The sequence below is a fragment of the Pithys albifrons genome, chromosome 6 (assembly GCF_047495875.1).
Source record: "Pithys albifrons albifrons isolate INPA30051 chromosome 6, PitAlb_v1, whole genome shotgun sequence".
In the NCBI taxonomy this organism is placed as follows: domain Eukaryota; kingdom Metazoa; phylum Chordata; class Aves; order Passeriformes; family Thamnophilidae; genus Pithys; species Pithys albifrons.
In genome coordinates this window covers 25411883-25432630 of record NC_092463.1, presented here as the reverse complement: position 1 = coordinate 25432630, position 20748 = coordinate 25411883, and the positions used below count along the sequence as shown (strand labels likewise).

At 35.5% G+C, this 20748-nt stretch overlaps 1 protein-coding gene across 7 annotated transcripts in view; it reads left to right on the top strand.

Moving 5' to 3' along the window:
- MIPOL1 (mirror-image polydactyly 1) overlaps positions 1–20748 on the top strand; it is a 184082-nt gene that overhangs the window by 19945 nt on the left and 143389 nt on the right. For all 7 annotated transcript variants that reach the window (XR_011698027.1, XM_071557903.1, XM_071557896.1 and 4 more), the window contains exons 2-3: positions 9402–9526; positions 10765–10844. Coding sequence is in view for 6 of the 7 variants with exons in the window: in XM_071557903.1 (XP_071414004.1) it covers positions 10826–10844 (19 nt within the window). In the remaining variant the exon portion in view is untranslated. The remainder of the gene's footprint in view (positions 1–9401; positions 9527–10764; positions 10845–20748) is intronic.

Genomic DNA, 20748 nt, shown 5'->3' with positions numbered 1-20748 from the left:
AATGAAAATATAAATGTATCTTGGTGAATCAAGGAATAATTAGTGCATGATACTGGAATTCATGATGAGGTTGCAAGAAAGAAGAGAACATCCATCTGTTTCCTTTTGCGAAACCCAAAGAGAACAGTCTTGCTGAAAGTGCTTCCATAATCCTAAGCCTTGAATTTTTTCTTGGAATTTTTTTCCATTTGTGTGAAAAGAACATGATTTAAGGCTCAGAACCCCTAATAAGAACTTTTTCCATCAGCTGTGTAACCCTCAACTTACATGAACCTCTTTGTAGTGGAATTCTTTAAGGCTTCTTCACTGTAAATTACTTTCATGGTTTTGGCTGAATAATGTGCTTACTAAGGGTTTAAAATGAACTTTCTTCAAAACCCAGTAAATAATAGTGTTTGGGGTTTTTTTTAAAGTGTTTACCCAGCTTCTTTAGTCCATGTGTTACATATCAGTATAAATAATGTAATAATATAACAAATATTATAAATTATAAATATTACAAATATTATAAATAATTAAAAATATAAATAATTACAAATCATTACAAAAATTGAGAAATGAGACTGATACATGTATTCAAATGGATATTTTAAAAGATTTTTTTAAAATGACTATATAATTGGTTGAACAAGAATAGAAATGACAGAATTTTCATTATAGGTGATTTGACATTTCTACTTGTGCTTAAAATTATCCTGCACCTTGCTTTGGAAGACCTTTGTAATTAAGTTTTCCATTCTTTGTAACTTTTAACATTTTAGACAGATTTTTTTTTTCACAGAAGGAGTTTCTTCCTATTGGAAGAAGATGACTTTTATTTTTTTCCTAAGTTTGAGCTGAGAGAAGTTTTTGGATTTTTTCCAAACTAGAGTTAACATATAAACATGTTCTTTTCCCTGACATAAACAAAAAAAATGCAGCAGTTTGATTAGAAACCTGGTATGTGATTATGTTTTGCATTGGTTTCTTAAAATTTGGCAGGGAAATGATGAGTCCACTGTCAGAAATGTCTGTAACGTGACTGATGATCTAAACTTTTTAAACCTCAGCTAATGCCTTTTTCTTTGTTTGTTTGTTTGTAGTTTACTTTCTGGCTGCCTGGCAGTGATTTGGAGTTTATGGTTGACTGCCCTTTAATCTTGTGTCTTCCTTTGTTGCAACATCAGGAAGCAGTGCAGAAATTCTATGGTGCTGAATGTTTGCAGGTTTACCCTATTCAATTTTTAGCTTTCAGTTAAATTCTGGACATTCTCAGCAGACTTAATTTCACTGACTTATCTATGGTTCTTGTTGAGTTTTGGCCTACCTCAGAATATCTCATTCTTCTTTGGGAATCCAAGACTACTTCTGAATGTGTAGCTTGTTACTTTGAATTGTACTGGCCTTCAGGTTTCTTTGCTATTGCAGTAAATTTCAGTGAAGCAACCAGATTGTTTCTAAAAACATGAGCGTGCTAATCATACTTAAATAAGCAACTGCGCTTAAGACATGTTCTATATCATACATGTTAAGCATGTTGTAAAGCACACAGTGCATAGGTGCTGAAAATTCTAGCAAATGTCATTGTTGGAGTGTAATACACATAGAATCATAGGATCATTTCCATTAGAAAAAACCTTCAAGATCATCAAATCCAACCATTAACCCAGCATTAAACCATCCCCTAGTGCCACATCTGTATGGCTTTTAAATACAGCCATGGATGGTGACACCGCTGCTTCCCTGGGCATCCTGTTCCAGTGCTTGACAAACTTGTCTGTGAAGGAATTTTCCCTAATATCCAATCTAAACCTTCCCTGATGCAACTTGAGGCCATCTCCTCTTGTCCTATTGCTTGTTACTTGGAAGAAGAGACTGACCCCCACCTAACAACAACCTCTTTTCAGATAGTTGTAGGGAGCAGTAAAGTCACCCCTAGCCTTCTTTTCTCCAGGCTAAACATCCCCTGCTCCCTCAACAACTCTTCATAGGACTTCTGCTCTAGACTTTACCACCTGCATTGTACATGTCCTGAAGTGTGCCATTCCTCTGTAAATTCCACTTCTCACTTAAAAGCATGAAGTTGCTACTTATAGTCAGTGAAGGCACTGTGTACTGACTCTAGTTGCTAGATTTAAAAAAAAATAAAAATTGGAAATTTGGCCAAGACTGCATGTTTATTGAGTCAAAATTTATGTCTGTGTTCATACCTGAGCAACACTGTATGTTCCCTTGCTTTTACTGCTCTGTAAGCATGCTTTAGGGAACAATTATGCTTTTGGTTAAAGGATAGCTTTCACATTGGACAGTCATCCAAGAAAATGAAGCTTGGTTAATTTACTTATAAAGAAAAAATATGGCTAAGGTGGAGTCATTGTTTTATTTCTCTGAGCTTTTTAGCTTGTGAAATTTCAGGTGATTTGATTCTTTTTAGCAGCTGAAGCGTACCCTGTAGAGTTTGGGTAGAATCAGAGCACTGGATGTGTTGCTTTGTGACTGCAGTGGAGGTACATGTGTGTTTTTATGCTGTTCCAAACAGCCTGACAGATACATAACTGGTGCTGCTGTGTTTCCCTGCAGGAAACCGACAGGCCCCTCTCAGTCCCCATGTGCGGGACTGGATCTTGAAATGTTGGCACATTTCTGACAGGCCTCTGCATGTTCAGTGCTTGTGACAGTTTTTGGTCAGGCTCCAATATCCACACTGCTTGTAGCCTTTATGTTTTTTATTTTTACTGTGTTTGCTGTCAGGAAAAATGGCGCTATTTAAAGGTACCTTGAGAAATGTGAGTTGGTTGAATAAACTGAGTTTCTCTGCTTCAGTGTGGTTTTTTGCCTCCTTTTCTTCACTGAGTCCCTATTCAATGTTACTTCTTTCTGTGAAGGCAGCCAAACAATTGGAATGTTTTTGGCAGGAGACATTGTTTTTGCTTAATGCTTTTACTTGTACTAGTGGTTTATGAATTTGGCAATATGTTACCACTTCACATTTTTATGGGCATATAATATTCTTTGATTTTATTTTTACTCATATGATAAAATGAGTGCTAGCAACTTAATTCTGGGATAAATTATGATTTAAGGATATGTGAGTTTTGATATATTGAATATACTATACAATTAATTTTGCAAACATAAGCAGTGTAGACTCAGGTTTCTTGAATCATTTCCATAGTTATTCACCATGACAAGGATGGATTTTGTGGGCCTTGAGGCAAAAGCTTTCAGAAACATAGGTGAAATATCTGTACTTGTGGTCCACTTTTGGTTTACTGAGGGATGGTATACAAAACAATATTTACATTTGGCCTAATGCCAAGTCATCATCCAGTGATATAGTAAAATAGGGTACTTGAGACCAGCAGGGCTCAAAATGCTGTGCTGGTGCTATTGCACTGCTTCCTCCCTGTTGGATTCAGCCTGTCTGCCACAGGGGTTCTCTTTGGTTATGCCTCACTGCTGTTTGGTTATTAGTTGGGGTTTTTTCTCCTCCTCTGCTGATCTACCCTGTAAAGCAGAAAGCAACCTACAACTTACTGTGTTAGAGGAATTCTTGTTCTGGTGGTTTTGTTTTATTGCAGTCCTTAGAATAACAAAATAAATAAGGCAGGAAGTGACCTGTGAATGGGGCCATCCCAAAGCTAGATCAGGTTGCCATATCCAGATGAGTTTTGCATATCTCCAGCCATGGAGATTCTGTAACCTTTCCGAGGAACTTGTTCCAGTCACCTTGCTCACTGTGAAAAATCTCTTACGCGTAACTCTGAGTTTTCTATGTTACCACTTGTTTCCAAGAGAAGAATGTGTCTGTCTGCTCTGTATTTGCTCACAGGACAGCTAAAACCCAATAAAATGCCCCCTTAGCCTTCTCTTCTTAAAACCAACTAGCCCAACTCTTTCAAATTCCTCATAACTCATGTACTGCAGACCCGTAATCATCTTGACGGCTGGACTTACTTCAGGATATCTATGAGCGGGTCAGACTGGATGCAACACTTCAGATGTGGTCTCACAATTGCCAGCCAGATAGAAAGGTTTAATCACTTCCCTTTGTCTCCTGGCAATGATCCTGTCAGCAGAGCATAATACTATGGTAGTGCTTACCACTATGTAGTGCTGGTTCTACTAAAATAATTGCATTAAATAATCTATTGGCTCCAGATAAGACAACTGCTACTGTAAAATGCACATATTTGGCCTTACCTATAAAAGCTATGGAAATCACAATCTGATTGCAAACTGTCTAGAAATGGAGTTATGGCTTTCCATAACATTATATAACGTGATATAAAATACTGAGTTATAAGGCCAGTGAAGTGTTTACAACAAAACTGAAGGATGGCTAAATGATTTGGCTGCTCCACAGCTGATCAAAGTATATCATAGTTTCATTATTAGAATGAAAATAATTAGCGGTGTCACAGAAGGAAGCTGCTTCACAGAATGCACAGCAAGATGAGAAAAGCTGCAAAAAAAGGAGAGACAGTCTTTGACAAGATCCTCTGCAGCTTTCTTCACATTTCAAAGAGGTGGCAGGCAGAGGGAGAAGGACAAGGCATGTATTGTCAAGGAGAAGACAGAACTAAGGAAAAAGGAAAGAAATGGAGAACAAAGGACAGCTAAAACTGGGAAAGAAGACAACAGAGTAGGCTGAAAGTTGTTGAGTGAATACAACTTAAGATTGTTAGTGTGGATTGTGGAGGTTATTGATGTCGGAGAGAGAATATATCAGACAGAAGAAGAAATATGGAGCTGTTGGTGAACTGATATGCACATAAACATTTCCTGATGCAGGGAGAGAAAATTGAGCCTTGAAGACACTGAGCTAATATCAAAAATTGAGGAGAAAAAAAAAAGAAAAATACATGTCCTTTATCCAGTTAAATACAGTTTAAGAATAGGTAAAATCTAATTAAACCAGTTGCTTTTATGCATTTTTATGCCTCTTGCCTTTGTCAAAAGTATGACAGAGAAAATGAATGCTCTCTGACTTACTGTATGCCATCACTTAAAAGCACCAGATGCAAATTTTTTAATGAGAATATGAAGGAACTGCTGCGGCAATAGAGGAAAAATACCTGAGCCCTGTTTCTTCATGTCTTTTTTGATTTATGCAAGTTAGTTGAAACCAACTGCAAATGTTTCATCTCCTTGTGGGTCAAGAATCAGCAGGGGGGAAAAGCCAGGGATTATTACATGACTCTACCCTCTGGGAAAATGTTTTTATCAAGCTTCCAGATAATGAAGTTACTTCTATGAAGCAAAATCTTGAAGTCCTTGTAGCAATGCTAGAGATATAAATTTGAAGTACTGCTCAGGCTACATTCATCCACATATGGGTTAATCAACTTGCCTGTGTTTCTTATTGGTTTTAAGAGAAACAGAATATTTTGCATGAACTACTTGTATATAAAAGCATATAAAAGCAATAGAATACAATAAAATAAGTACCCCTGTAATCAAAGTCTGTTTGACCTCATAGCTTTTAAGTGTCTAATAGATGGGTATTATTCCACATTTAACAAATACTTGAAGTGGCTATTTCAGTTATCCTTTGACTAGTGTTTTTATAACTGCCCAAAGCTAATTTTAACTTACTTTACATTACCTTAGATTTCTGATTTGCCATAAAGTTTCTTAAGATGGAGAGGAAATGTGACTCTTTTTGGAGGAGTGTATCATTGCATCAAAAATTGACATCCACCTGGGCTACGAAAACTGTTTGTTCCCTAAGGAAATGCTTTGAGAGGGTAGCTGGTTTTTATGTGGCGTATGCTCCTAAATTAAGTTTTTTAGTTTAGCATGTCCTGAGGCAAAACGTTTCAGGATATTTTAGGAGATCCTGGTAATATAATTAATCTTATGAAAATAAGGACTTTTCAGTGAAGAAGAGATGAATTCAGTTGACACCAGCAAGTGCTTGCATCCTGTCACAGCAGCTAAGGCCATGATTCAGTGGTTGACTTCAAACCCTGTCAAGGCAAGACCAAGGAATGGGGGTTTGCAATCATTGGTTCTCCATATGGAATGGTCTCAGTACCCTTTCAGTTCCCGAGGATGGGGAGTCAATTACTGAACTCTAGCTTGGAAGATGGACCTCTCAGTCCCTCTCAGTCCTACCTAGGGAGGGAAAGCATTGGCTTTAGTGTTATTCTGGTGCTCTTGTGGGATTGGTGTTATTTTGGGTGGCTCCTTTGCATAGTATTTATTCTGCAGACACTCCAGAGTTTGGTGTTTTTCCCTCAGAGTGGAAATATTGCTACAGATGTAACAAAAAGTATTCAAAAATGCACAAATAAAGCACTATATGCTTCCTGCCTTGCAGATGTATGTTACTTTTGTATATATCTTGTTTTTATTTAATTCCTATTAGTGTTTGTGTTGAGGAATAGTTAGAACCAGAACTGGAAAGCTATCCTTTTGAATAAGTCATTATTTTGTTTAGAGGTTTTTTTTCTCCTAAACTCCATGCATATTCCAAGGTACTGGAAAGCAAAGTATTTTAATGGCCATCTTTCCAGAATATATCCCTGAATGGACAAGGAACTAGTCATTTCAGTTACCTCTGTATAGAAGAAGTGAAGGCAGTGCAGTGAGTTTAGTTTTCCATTTTTGTCTGTCACAGATGTAAATAATTCAAACATATAAACATGTAAAGAAGTTGACAGTTGACACTGCATAAGTCTCATAGGATAATATCCATATTTTCTGTGTGCTTCAATTTGACATTCTTTAAAAAAAATGTTGTTTTTCTTGAAGTATAAACCTTTTAAAAGCTAATACTGTTTTTCACTGGGCATGTATGGTAAACTAGAGTGTTCATGTATTTCACATGTATGGTTATGTAATTAGGCATCCACTAATTTCTTTCTCTTTGGGAAATGCTTCTACAAGTCACACTCCATATATGAAAATCTAAGATTATATCATCTGTTATTTAAGGTAAGCATTAGGACAGGTGTTACTATATTATGATAGATTCTTAATACTTTCTCTTTGAAGTGTTGATGTTTTCACTAGAGTTAAAATATGTTGTGTGTTTACAGAAAGCCTGAAATCTCAGTATGTGATCCTATCAATTTTAATTATTTGGAATCATTAGAACATCTAATTTTTTGCTTAAGGGTACACCGACATACCATTGAATCTCTTTTTTAAGGTTTTTTTCCAGTTTAATGTCTGAATCCAAATTCATAAAGAGTTGGAAAAAATTAGATGTCTGAGCTATAGGATTCACAGGGATTTTATATGAAGCCTATTTAATCAGGATAACACTGTTATTAATATTCATAAAGTCAGCTGGAACACAAATGACAGACTATGGAGCCTAAAATTTTTTACTTGTGAATTTATTAAAAGCAGCTTAAAAAATTAATGGAATTTAAGTAAAGTTGACAAAAATGAAAATCTTATGCTAGCAGAAAAAAATCTATATTAGAACTTTGTCTAAGACCATCTTGCATTGATATCTTTGGCAGATTTCATTGGTACTTAAAGAAGAAAGATGCATGAATGGTCATTTAAAAGGATTTAAACACATTGGCACATTAATTTTTACATGAATAATAAGTAGTTTCCAAAAGCAATTAACTTACAGTGTACAAGATTTGAATAGAAAAATAGGACTGTGACATCAAAGGGCAAAGCAAATGTGCTGTACATTTTAAACTTTTAATAATATGACTTCTTAAAATAATTTATTTCATTTTCACAGTAAGTAAAAGTGAAGGTTACTTTCACAGCTTGGGTCTGTTTTGAAATACAACAAGATCTGGAAGAAATAAATATCTTGATGTCTAAGTACTATTGGTAAAGAACAATTTCAGGCTTTTACAGTGATCAGGTGCTTTTGAATCAAGCTTTCCTACAGTTCTCGGTGTGAAAAACAGTTACATACTGACCATAATGTGTGGATTTTCTCCCATATTGCTATATGCAGTGCTTGGAAGCATTTGTTATTTCTGTAGTGGCCAAAATACTTAGATCTGAGATTTCTTTCATTATTAGGAAGACCCTGGCTAATTGGTATTCATATTTGCAGGTGGTTTTGTACTTAAGTATGAATTTTTTGTGACTGTTGCATTTTTTATTCAACACATAAGGATTTTTTTTCACTTTCTTTCATGATACTCAAGTAGTTTAACACTAGCATGGGTTGAATAAATAGATAGTGAGTAAAGAAATTAACTCCAGATTTAAAATTAACTCTAGCATTTGGGTTATGGTTTCATTTTGTGTTCTCAGTTTTGTCTCAGTCTACCAGTACACTTTATTTTAATCTCCAGCTTTAATTTCTTTTTTATTATTAGACATTTTTATTACTAAGAGATTGTCTTCAAGAGAAAGTAAAGATTTAGGATAATTGTATTTAGTTTTTCTGGTGATTCATTGTGTGAAAACCTTCATGGCCAGCTTCTCATTGTTGTGGTGGTGAAGTTTAACACTGACTGAATAATGATGGTTCAATCAGTTTTGGTTCTAAAAATACCTTATGTGCAAAGTACCCACTGTGAAGATGCATCTTGAATGACGTGTAGGTGTTGCACACAAGGCAGCTGCCTATTGCAGAGTTTGTGTTTGGAACAACCAGTTTAAATACTTAGAGTTTGGAATATTTTGTTCTCTTTAGTAATATTTTTGTTTCTAATTATGGGGAAATTAAGCGTCAAACCCTAGGTAGCCCCAAAAATCTTTCCATTTGACTGATAGGTGACCTTCATCTGATATCAACAATGTTTTTTATTTTCTCTATGTAAACTCCTATTAATTAGCAGAAATTATTTCACCTGTAAAGACAAAGTCTCTTGACTTCGGTCACCAATTTTTCCTGTGCCATACTCTATTATGTCCGGGAGAGGGCAGCATTTTCCTACATCAGGTACAGGAAGGCTCATGCCCTGCTTAGACTGTCAATGTTTCTTGTAATTACTCCCAGTATATTTGTTGCTTGCTTATGAATTAACTTGCATTTATGGAACTAAATCATTCCAATCATTTAATTACACCTGAGGAGCTGAACTATAATTGCTTGCTTCCAACTAGGATCTGATATGGCTTGAGCAGTATTAATTTGGTGTTTACTTTTCTGAGTGCTAAAAGCATTAAAATGATTGTGCAATGGGATTACATTTTACTAATTGCTGGCATTCATTAGCTGGGTAAATGGTGAGGAAGAATGACTGTATATTGTGGAGGGATAAAATTATGGTTTTAAATAGTATATTACTAGGCACATTAAGGCCCTAAGACATGTTTTAAAATACTCCAGAGGTTATTAAATACCATATTTTCTTCATGTCTTGCTATATGAGTATCTTATTAAAGTACTGCAATTATTATGAACCTTTTTGTGCAATATGTAGGGAAATGGCTTCATTGACAGAAACCTATTTCTTGATATTAATAACCTTCTATATTTTCAGCTAATCCAAAAGTAAATGAGGAACTTCGGAAAAGATTGCCAACTTCAAATCAACACAGCTACACAGAATTGAAAAAGCAAACGCCTTCATTTGATTGTAAGGAACTCAGTGTTCCACGGTATAAGGTGAAGTTGTTATTTTTTCTTAAGACCTTAGCACATCAAATCTTATGCTTTTTTTTATCATGCATATTTATAGTCAACAACAAAGTTGAGCTAAATATGTATTTCTTGAATGTTAAATGTAAATGTTAGTGTTGAATCTTAAGTGTTTGTAAATTAAATTTGTTTATAATCTTAAAATAAAAGTGAAAACTTCTGTCTTTTTGATGTTGTATAGAAAAAGAACTTCTGCTGCTTTGTTAATTAGAACATGTGTCTTGGTATAATATACTTGAATTTTAAAAGATGTACCTAAATTTTTTTTAACTTACATTTTTCAGCACAATAACAACTCTCAGTGTTTTCATGATCCAGCCACTGTCTCTTCAAGACATATGTTGTACCTTTTTAATAAGTGTAAACAAAATATAGCAGGGGAAATATACAAAATAAACACAACTGCTTAGTTAAATATGAAAAATTGTCCTTTGTACAATACTTTTAAAAAAGGTTCTTGAGTAAGTAATAAAATTTGCGGTAAGCATACTGTGTTAGCAAGATTACAAATTTATTTAGATTTCCTTGAGATACTGAGTATAGCAAATTTTTAACACAGAAGGAAGCATATATTTTAATACCTAAAATGATACCTGATAGGGATGACATTTTACTGAAGGTCTTATTTTTGAATATTGAGGGTTATTTCTTGAAGATCTTTGATTGTATGAAATACTGCAACAGTGTAATTAACTATAGTCTGAACCAATATGTGTGCAAATATCAGGATGCATTATTTGGCTTTTTAGAAAGACCTGCAAATTCAGAGTTGGAGTAGTCATGGGCCACTTTATCTAGAGCCACTTTTATCTAGGAAATTAAAACTGAAGAAAGAATGCTGTAACGTGAAGTACTACCACCATCTGTAGTAATTACCAAAGTGAGCAGTCTCATTGCCTCTAGTGGAGGACTGTGCTCAGTAACATGTACTTCCAAGACCAGACTCTAGAAGAAAAAGCAAATATTGTAACAAAGGTGTTACATGGAGCAGAAAGCTGAACCAAACAATTACAAAAAATTAGATGAGTGAAGAAAAATATTTTACTGAGAAATACAATTTTTCACTGACTGTTAAAGTATGCAGACTTGTCCTGTTATAAGTCTTTTTAAATAATTTGTCTTGTAAATTTTCCATCGAATGAATGCAAAGTATAGGTGTGTTATATTGTTCCAAGTTTATTTATCTAGACTTTGCTTTATTTTAGCTCTGAAATCTTCTAGCAAAAACTGGAGTCAGTGCCAGATCAAACAAGTTCAGAAGCACAAATGGAGAACTTGTCAAAAGGTAGGGACTTTAAAGATATTAATAGGGATCCTCTGGTGTTGTACCAGTGCTAGGCAGTGACTGGAATGTATTTGTTCTTGCTGATATATGACTGACTTTGGAAGAAAAGAAATAAAAAAACCTCCCAGAACCACACACTGCCCCTTGGGGTAACAAGAGGGCAGCTCCAGGAATGTAAACCTTCATCCTTATTTTCTGGATTATTGAAAATGTTTTTGTATAACTTTGAGAAGTCTTATTTAAATTCTTGGTCTGAACATTGCATTTTACTTTCCAACATTTTTTCCTAATGTTTTACAAAAATCTGAAGGTCTGTCTTAAAGTAACTTTCTTGGTTATTCATTCATGGCTAGGGCATGATTAAGCCATCTGCTAATATTAACTAGTTTCTCATTAATATCTCAGCTGAATGTAGACAGTAAGGTAAGGCTTGGAGGTAAAGTGGGCCTTGATTAACTTGGAACTTCTGTGATTTGTGGAGTTTTCACCTCCATGAGGATAGAAAAGTCTTTTATTTGTATTTGGTTGACCAAACACAACTGTACATAGGTACATTCTTCTATGTTTCATGGCAGAAACCTAAGGGGAAAAAAAACCCACTGAATTTGAGAGTACAATACATGACTGACGTTGCAGAAGAAAATTGTCAGAAAGTGGTTTGTGAATAGATAATAATGTGTAGAAAGAAGAAAGGGAAAGACTCAGAAAGGAGACCTTCAGTTAAGGATGAATTTTTTCCAGTGAGTGACTATATCGAGGTTAAAAAAAGACAAAATGGAATAGGTGTGTTAACATAAAAGTTTCCCTCTATATCAGAGCCTGATAGCATCCTGTATATTTCCTTTTGTTTAATTTTATGCTGTGTATTCTCTCTCAAAAGATAATAAATGTCAAGTTCCTCATGAAGAGTCTGTTAAGAAGAAAAAAGAAAAGCTCCATGTTGGAGATGATGCTTTTCTTTCATATGCAAAGTAATTTCAATCTATATTATTCTGTAAAATAAACTTCTTGTAGACCTTGTTTAGTTTATGGAATTTTGAGCTGCTACTGAGTGAAGTTAAAAAGTTTTTGAAGCATATGGTTTGTAAATAAAAGCAGTCATGGTGGAGTAACAGCAGAGAATTGTATTCTGATGATTTAAATATGTAATGGCTTAGTCAGATTTAGTATTTTTAGACCTTTAGGTGTCAGCATACCCTAGGAATGGTTCAAAAGGTTAACTTTTCCAAAGTAGGCAAGTGACTACTATAAAGTGGTTCTCTGTGAAATATTTTCTGTCTAATTGCAAGAAATGGTGTTCTGCTGCTGCTCACAGTTTTTTTAAAAACTGAATATTTACTGAGTTTCATGTGTATTATTTTTCCGATGCATTAAATCAATATTCTTACCTGTTTAGAAAGCTATTTCTTGGGATTTATGTATCCAGTAGAAGTTGTTATACAGTCAAAATTTATACACTTTTTTTAGCTTAATCTTAGTAAGTCATGTAATTCTTTATACTTTCACTCCTCGGAGTTAGGAAAAGGGGTTATGGGTAAATGTCATGTCATACTGGTTTGGATGAGGAATTTCTTTTTTTCTTAGAATTTTTTTGTGTATTAACAACTAAATTACATTTACGTATCAAAAAGATGATAGGTAAAATTCAGCAACATAATGTTCAGTAAGTGCCCTTGAGAGACATTCTGGTCCTTTTTCTCATTATATTACTAAAATCACAGCAACTTTTCGTGTTTAAATGTCTATATTGATGAGTGTACCATTTTCTGTTCTGCTTGCTTTGTCATCTGTGGTATCTTTCCTGTGTGTGTCTGATACTGTACTATATTTAGATGTTCCTTGCTTGTAACTTGTAATTTTAAATGCTGGGTTTAGAATAACCCTATAATGATTTATTCAAAATTTTTAATAACATACTGAAATGTTGGAGATTAAATTATTTGCCAGCAAATAAGGATGGTAAAGCAAATCAGATTAAATTCAGATGATTAGATAAAAATTCAGTCAAGCAATGAGATTTTTTAAAAAATAGCAAAAACGTTACGTACAGAGAAGTCGTAGGTTTATGGCACTTATGTGGGATAATGTGTAACCTGTTAATAGATGTTATAAAATAAAATACTTGAAAGAAAGGTAGTGTTTAAGAGGAGTATATCTGAAGCGTTTGATAGGTGAGATTTTCTTTTTAACTTTCTGAGTTGTTTGGAATATCCCTGTGTGGATTGAAGACTTTGTCTCTGTTCTGTTATATTAGGAAGAATTTAAGAACGGTTTGTGTGCAAGGTTTGTTATTGTGTATTTGCATCTAATTTAAATGTACTGTTTATTTCCACAGCACCTGTTTTTTAATAGGAGGTTAGTGCCTTTTTTCTTATCTCTCTAAGCATACTTGAGAGAATGTACCAGAAACATTGGCAGCAGACAAGTGAAGACTATGTCATTTCAAAATAAAAAATATTCAGGATCCAAGCTAGAAACCCCCAAATAGTATTCCACTATACAAATAAATTTGTGTTGGCAAATAGGTGCATATCTTTGCATTGCAGTGGTGGTGGGGATGGAGAAACACATTGCACCTGGGTGGAGTTGTTACTTTAGCAGGGTTGACATGCATGATGGAAACTACACAAACGTTAATACTGTGAAACCACAAGAGAGAACCTGAAGTTGGGTGATTTTTATCCTTACATATACATTCAGGACTCAATATGGCAGTTTTCCAAAAGATTTAGGATAGGAAAGTGGTGAGTTTGCAAATACTGGAGTTAAATTTGTGTCTCATTTGACTCATATCATGTACCAGGTTTGAATGGGTGCAGCTACACTCCTGGTGTTATATAGTCTTTCACTGTTGTAATGTTTTTGCTTATGTCATATTTCTGAGCATCCATGATTTCAGGATAGGGAAGGAGAAGCCCTAGAATATCAGGTACTGTTTGGTCTGTTTTGACAACAAACCACTGTATAGTTGTTATTCATAAATTCCTAAAACAAGGTAAGAGGTTGATTAGTTTTAATGGCAAAGTGTTTTGCTTTCTTAGAAGATGGTTATTATATTTTTTAAAACATGGAATTCAACATATATATTTCTAAACCACTACTTAAAGCACGTATTGAAATCTAAGCCAGTGAAGCAATTTCACTCAAAGGAATTTTGTGGCAACTCTTAGTTGTGATCTGTATAGACACTTTCCATTTAACTTCAAAAGAATGCTTGCACAGCTTATAAATATTTAAAATTGTGTGTCTGGAAACTAGTTCAGAGGAGACCAGCTTTAAAGAGATGTGATAATGCAGATTAAAACAGAACTGCAGAATAGAGCTTGTGTGGGGAAATTTGGAATAGAAGTGTTCTGTTTGGTGGAGAGCTGTGTTTTGGGATTTTTTTTTACATTTGTGGTAGTTGAGGAAATGTATAGTCATATGTATAGGTTAAATAAAATGAATCATCATTTTTACAAACTTTGACTATCTTATCAGAAGTGGAAAGCTTTTCTAGTCATTGATTGTAATGGGGGTTTCTGTGGATTTGTTTTTGTAATAGTAATTACAAGGACCTTTTTGTCTGTAATTACTATTGTGTGACTTTGACACACACAAAGATGAATGGGGAAAGAAAGTTTTGAGAGTAATATGGCATTGTAAAGGTTTTTCATTTGAATCTCTAATTGGGTCAAAAAGCAGGTAATGGTAAAAGTGCTGCTTCCTCTTTCTCCAGAATATACCCACTACAGCTGTAAACACTCTAAAAGTAAATCTAAAGCCCTTCTTCCAAGGTTGTAATAGAGGCAGAATAAACCATACTTGATGTACTCAAATCTGTTTCTTCTTTTATGTTCCTCAACAGGAGATACTGTAAACCTGTTCTCCCTATCCTATCCTCTTTTAGCAATAAAGAGTGCTGTTTACCTGAGAAAGAAAGAAGGCCTGGCTACTGCACAAATGTGTATGCCAAAGAATCTACGTGATATGCAGAGAGGCAGAGTCCTCTCCACCTGTGTGGCTTAACTGATCAGTGCCTGCAATCTGTGCGGTGCTGTCAGCATCAAACTCACTAGCTGTCAGAAGTCCCCTTGCCAGTGGCAAGCATAGTTGCAGGTTTCTCTCTATGATGTAAAAGGCAGAAAAGAGGCTAAAAAGGTGAACTTTCCTAAGTAAAACATAGGAAGACTGGCCTCTAACTCTTGAGCAACACTGTGTGTGGAAGATGAAGAAAACATTTTCCATGAAAAAAGAGGGAATAGTGTGACATGGCTTAGAAGGTAAGAATGAGCTAATGATAACTGAAAAATCATCAAATACTACTTGGTCTTTCCAGTGCATATAATAACCCTTTAATTACAGCCATGCCACCCTGACGCCTGACCTTGTTCGATTTCGGAAGCTCAACAGGGTCAGCCCCAGTTAGTACTTGGATGGGAGACCTCCTGGGAATACCAAGGGCTGTAGGTTCTAGTCCTGAGGACTTCACTCTCACCATCCAAGCTCGCTCGGTCATGGCAGATGAACCTCAGGAGCAAAGGATGGGGCCAGTTCCGTGCACACTGTGCCTCCCCTAAAAAGTCCACTGCGCAAGCTTGAAGGACACACCCATGTGGGAAAGCCCTTCCCAAATCTTCTTTAGCAAAGCCTGGCCATGAATCACCCTTTCATGTGCATAAATTCTCATCTCTCCTTTTTTCATCCCATTTCTTTCCTTGTACATTTTGGGTGGTTGAATACAGTGCATTTTTGGCCAGGCTATACGCAGAAAGGCTCCTCATCAGAAGCACAATTAGGCATCCAGGATTTTCTTGACTCACTGCAGTATTGTGAATACCGACTTTGTTCAAACCTTTACAGTGCACTCAAAATGTGTAGTGCCTTATCTGCACTGAGTGGTGCAACCACTAAAGATGGGGGCATGCACACCTTGAAGTATTACACTTTGAATCACTTAAGTGTGGAAAAAATATGAGTGCAGCCTAACTTCAGAATGTCTTGAAATGTGCTTCAGAGAGAACAGCACTTACTGCCACAGTAATTTTTAAGTAATGGGTCAGAAGGAGCTTTAGAAGACCTAGCGCAAGTGCAAGAGCAATTTGGTTATTTTCTTCTTTAGAAACCTTCATTAACTGTGGTTCCATAACAGCTAGAATGTGGCTTAAGAGCAAAAACAGAACAAAAATTTTATTAAAAGAAAAAACTCCTTCAGGGAGTGCATTGAAGACTCTTTTCTATGAGTTCACCTGCATCTTCAGTAGATCATTACTTGGAATAAAGAGTGTGAAGACAAGGTGTCATATGGGCACTTTATGTAGAGTGATCTTTCTTTTATGTCAGACACAAAATTACAGTTATTTTCACTTCTAAAGCTGCAGTTTCCTGAGATTTTGTTTAGAACTCTAATTCAGCAAAGTCTTAGTTGTTTGTTTGTGGTAGGAGAGGTTGAGTACATTTGGATAAGAGAATTTTTGCTATAATTAATGAACATCAGGAAACATGACCCTGTCTAGATAAAAGGGAGTTCTGGATCATTAAGATTTAGATAATGAAAGGGGTTATATGTGAAAAGCAATTGTATGATATGACAATAGCAAAAGACAAATGCAGTGGAAGGGTTTACTTTGTTTTTAGCTGGTTTAGAACACATAAACACAGCATACTTAGTAAAACTCCAGCAGACACTATGTTTGGAAATTATGTAATGACTCCATATAGGCTGTAATGATATCCTGAAACCCTGTATTTAAACTAACCTGAATTACAATGAGAGATAAACAGAATATTTACCCATCCCTTATGAGCTGCTGCTGATATGTAAATTTATTCTTCTACTTTGCACAAATATACTTTTGAGCTACTGCTTAAACACTTCAAGGTCCTTAGCCAAACAGTTTTAATGATGCCTCCAGTATTATGAAAGTGTGACATTTGATGAATGCCTTGTATAGTTGTGATATCAGGGAAAGTGTAAACAAAAAACGCACATCAAGTCATCGTGCAACACCTAGATAATTTATAATTTTACTGTTTATATCCATCTTGACATTTTTTATCTGCCAAAGGCAGGTTTCATTTGGAATCTTAATCTGAGATTTATTTGGTGGATCTGGAAATCATAGCTAGAGTTCCCACAGGAAATGGTCCATCTACCAACAGATTAAATGGCAGTCCTGCAGTTGTTAAGGGAGCTCTGCATTTAACACACATGCATACTCATTCAGTCAGCACTGTGGAGAAAAATTAAAGTAGTAACCCAGGTTTAGGAACAATGTAGCTAAAAAGTCCCATATTTGCTGAATGACAAAGGGTTATATAGCAGCATTTCATTTTATTATTCGTGCTTGAATTTCTTGTTTGCTTTGTTGAGTCTGCTGACGAATACTAATAAATGCCTGCAACAATCCAGACGAGAGATGCCTGGCAACAAAGCTATGCGGTGGACCTCCCTGATCTTCTCCAGTTCACAACCTGACCTTTTGAAAAATTGGCTGGGCTAAGCTGCAGAATTTGGGTGTAATGGTTATTGTTAACTCCAGCTTTAGGATTTATTAATTTGTGTGATCAAGACTTACCTATACTTCAAAGTTTCAAAAGACCAAACACAATCATCCATCCATTAGAACTAACATTGTGTTTCTGTGAATCCCACTTAGTATCTGCCTAGAGATTCTGCTGTTTTGATGCATTCAGAATATAAAAATGCTTTTTCAAGTGTGAGACCAATCCAATCAAAATCTGATGGCTTCTCAGAGACTAATATTTTAAAATAACAATATGTTAATGAATTGCCAACGGAGAGTGGAACACCAAAGGAAATGTCTGATATTTACACATTAATAAATGCATCATGATTAACTGCAGTGAATACCAAAGTAATGATTGGACACATATTTTAAAGATTGAGAAGCATTTTTCTATTTTAAATATTCAACAGTTTCTACACAATCGCTGTTTAGATGCAAAAGAGGAGGACCAAAGACTTAATGAGAGACAGGCAAAGGAAACATCATTACTAAAATAGTCAGAATCCTCAGAGAACTGTAAAAAATTGTCTTTGCCAGAATAACTCAAACTGTTCTTAATTTCCTTCTCAATTTGTTTCTTTATGAAGGGTGTTGCCAGGGTTCTACTCATGTAAAGGTGAATATAGAAGCATTCAAAGTAGTGCAGATGTCCCCCCCTTAAATTGCTAACACAGAATTCACTGTTCTCTTTAAATTTCTTTAAGGAAAAAAATGAACTATTAAACTTTTGAATTTTGTCTTTATTTTAGCAGACAAAAATGTTCAAGCCTCTTTTTTTTTTGTTGTGTGTATATATGTGTTATGGAATATAGAACAAACAAAAACATTAATGCATAATACAACTTTGCTTGTTCTTATTTTATTTGCAGATAACTTTCTCAACAAAGTTCGAATAAGAATATATTGTTCTCTTTCCTTTTTATTTTTTTTGACAACTTAAATGATTAGCTGTAGGCAGAGATCAAGCATTTGAATATATTGTTCTGTTCACCTAGCTGACTTCTAGAACAGTTTTAATCATTTGGAAGTTCTCTTTATTAGAATGGTGTAATTTAAAAAAAAAAAGGTTATTTCATTTATTCTGCCTAATATTAAAATTCCAGCAAGTTTGTATATATTGCACACTGCACATCTGTCTTCTAATACAGAAATACTGTAACCTAACCTGTCACGGGAATTAAAATTATCACCATAAAGCAGTGTCAAAGAATACCATTTTAGTTAGTTATCCTAATTTGTTGATTGTGTAAATGTTATTTTGTCATTCATAAGTAAAGATGGTATTTTTTTCTTCACGTCCAATAAAAATTAGTTTCTAAAGCCTTTCTGGTAGCATAGAGAAGAATTTGAGGTCTCTGAGGAGGAGACGAGCAGGAAGGGCCACCAGTGGGGCAGCACAAGCTCCGAGATGCAGTGTGGATACAGCGCCTTGGGCTTGGGCAGTTTTTTCTTCAGCCATGGTTTGGAAGTGGTATTCTCCAATTTAGTACTTCCACTAAAACCACACACTGCTCCCCCTTCCCCCTCCAGCTGGAGGCACAAAAGGCAAATACCATGGTTTGAGATAAGAACTACTTACTGGTAACAACCATGAGATAAGAAAACAAGCAGTATCAGCAACCATACTAATGACAGAGGGTATAAGGAAAGAAACAATTCACAGGGAAGCCCCACCACTACCACCCCTGCTGGTAATAGACTATACCAGACAGTTTCCTCTGTCACATTTTCTCAACGGGAGAAGGAACCCCATCTCTGTGGACTCCCTTTTCTCCACCCCCAGCAATACATGAAGTGATATAGAATAACCTTCGTGTCCTAGCCATGCCCTCTCCTGGCTCCTGCAAAAATTATCCCAGCCTGGCTGGAAGCAGAACATTATTCACCCATTATTTTCTACCATCTGCATCATGCCCATATCCTACACCTTCCAACTATATGCACATAAATATACACACACACACATATACATACATACACATATATACATATTTAGATAGATACATGAACACAAGTATTTTCTCCATGGTCAGTGGCCATCCCTCCAAGATGTCTGTTGAGTTCACTTTAGTCCATGGGTTCTACCTGTCCTAGATGTGTTCCAGGGCCAGAGCGCTGGTGTATCTGGAACAGTCAGTCCTCATTGTCCATGGAAGTTACGGCATAAAGTGACAATGTTATTCACCAGCCACTGTTACACATTTCAACATTACAGACTGTTCTCACCCAAAAATAAAATCTCCCTGAGGTACACATATCCATGAGGGTTTCCAGAAAATGTTGCTTCCAAGGCTTATTTCAGTGAACCTCTGTCTCCTGTTTTTTACAGTGGATATCCTGTCTCAGAGATAAATCCATAACCTTTCTGATTAGAGTTACTTAAAAGTAAGTTGATATTCCTCATTCTTCTGAGTTGTCCCATGATGCTCTCAGTAGAGCACCACGGTAATGTATTGGTAGGGCACTGGGCATAGAATGCATCTATGTGGTGATTTCCTCTTTGTTACTGCAAGGGCTTGGCTGGTTGTATGTGGTGTTTTGGCTGGGCAGAACACTAAGAAATAAAAGGAATTAGCTTTGTATTGCAACACTACTCCAAGTTCAGTCTTTGCTTGTTGTCAGGTCACTGTGACTGCCATTCTGCTGTGCTGCAGACGTGATTTAGTGAGATTTTAGTCCTACTGAATAATCAGCCTGAAGTTTGCCCAGTTTGCTTTAAACATTAGAAAAAGGGTGTCATGAAGTGACAACCATTTGCTCTTCGTTACAGGTAATTAGTTCTCAGTATACTACACTGCGCTGAAGGGGCCTAAATGATTGCTAATATAAGTAAATCTGTAGTAAGTCCAAAGACAAGTAAAGCTGCACTTCTTGTTTGTTTTGGAGAATATACATATTACTGACCTTGTATTTTTATACTGAGCTTTTGTAATTGTTTTCCAGAAACAGGAATTACTTTCTTCTTGAAAATTAAGTACAGCAACTTTTCTTAGGATTAACTCTGAAAATTTGTTTGCATATTGTAAGAGAGATAAAATAGTAAGGAAAAAGTAAAAAATAATGAACACCCTTTGACATATGCATGTAAATCACATGTATTGCATCCATGTCAACTGAAATATGAATGAAAAAGGAAATTACGAGCATTCTGAAAATGCATAAAGCCTAAACCAACGCTTTTCACTCACACCAGACAGTAGGATTTCTTCCACCAAACTAATTTTCTTTCTTTGCATATTTATGCCTATAAAATCCTTATTTTTTTGTTCTCACTCATTTTCAGGATTTATGCCTTTTAATCATTCAGTAAAGGGTGAACTGTCAAGCAACTGAGATCTTCACAGTCATTCTGTTTGGTAGAAGTTCCAGTAGTTAAATAGCCAGGTGAATGAATG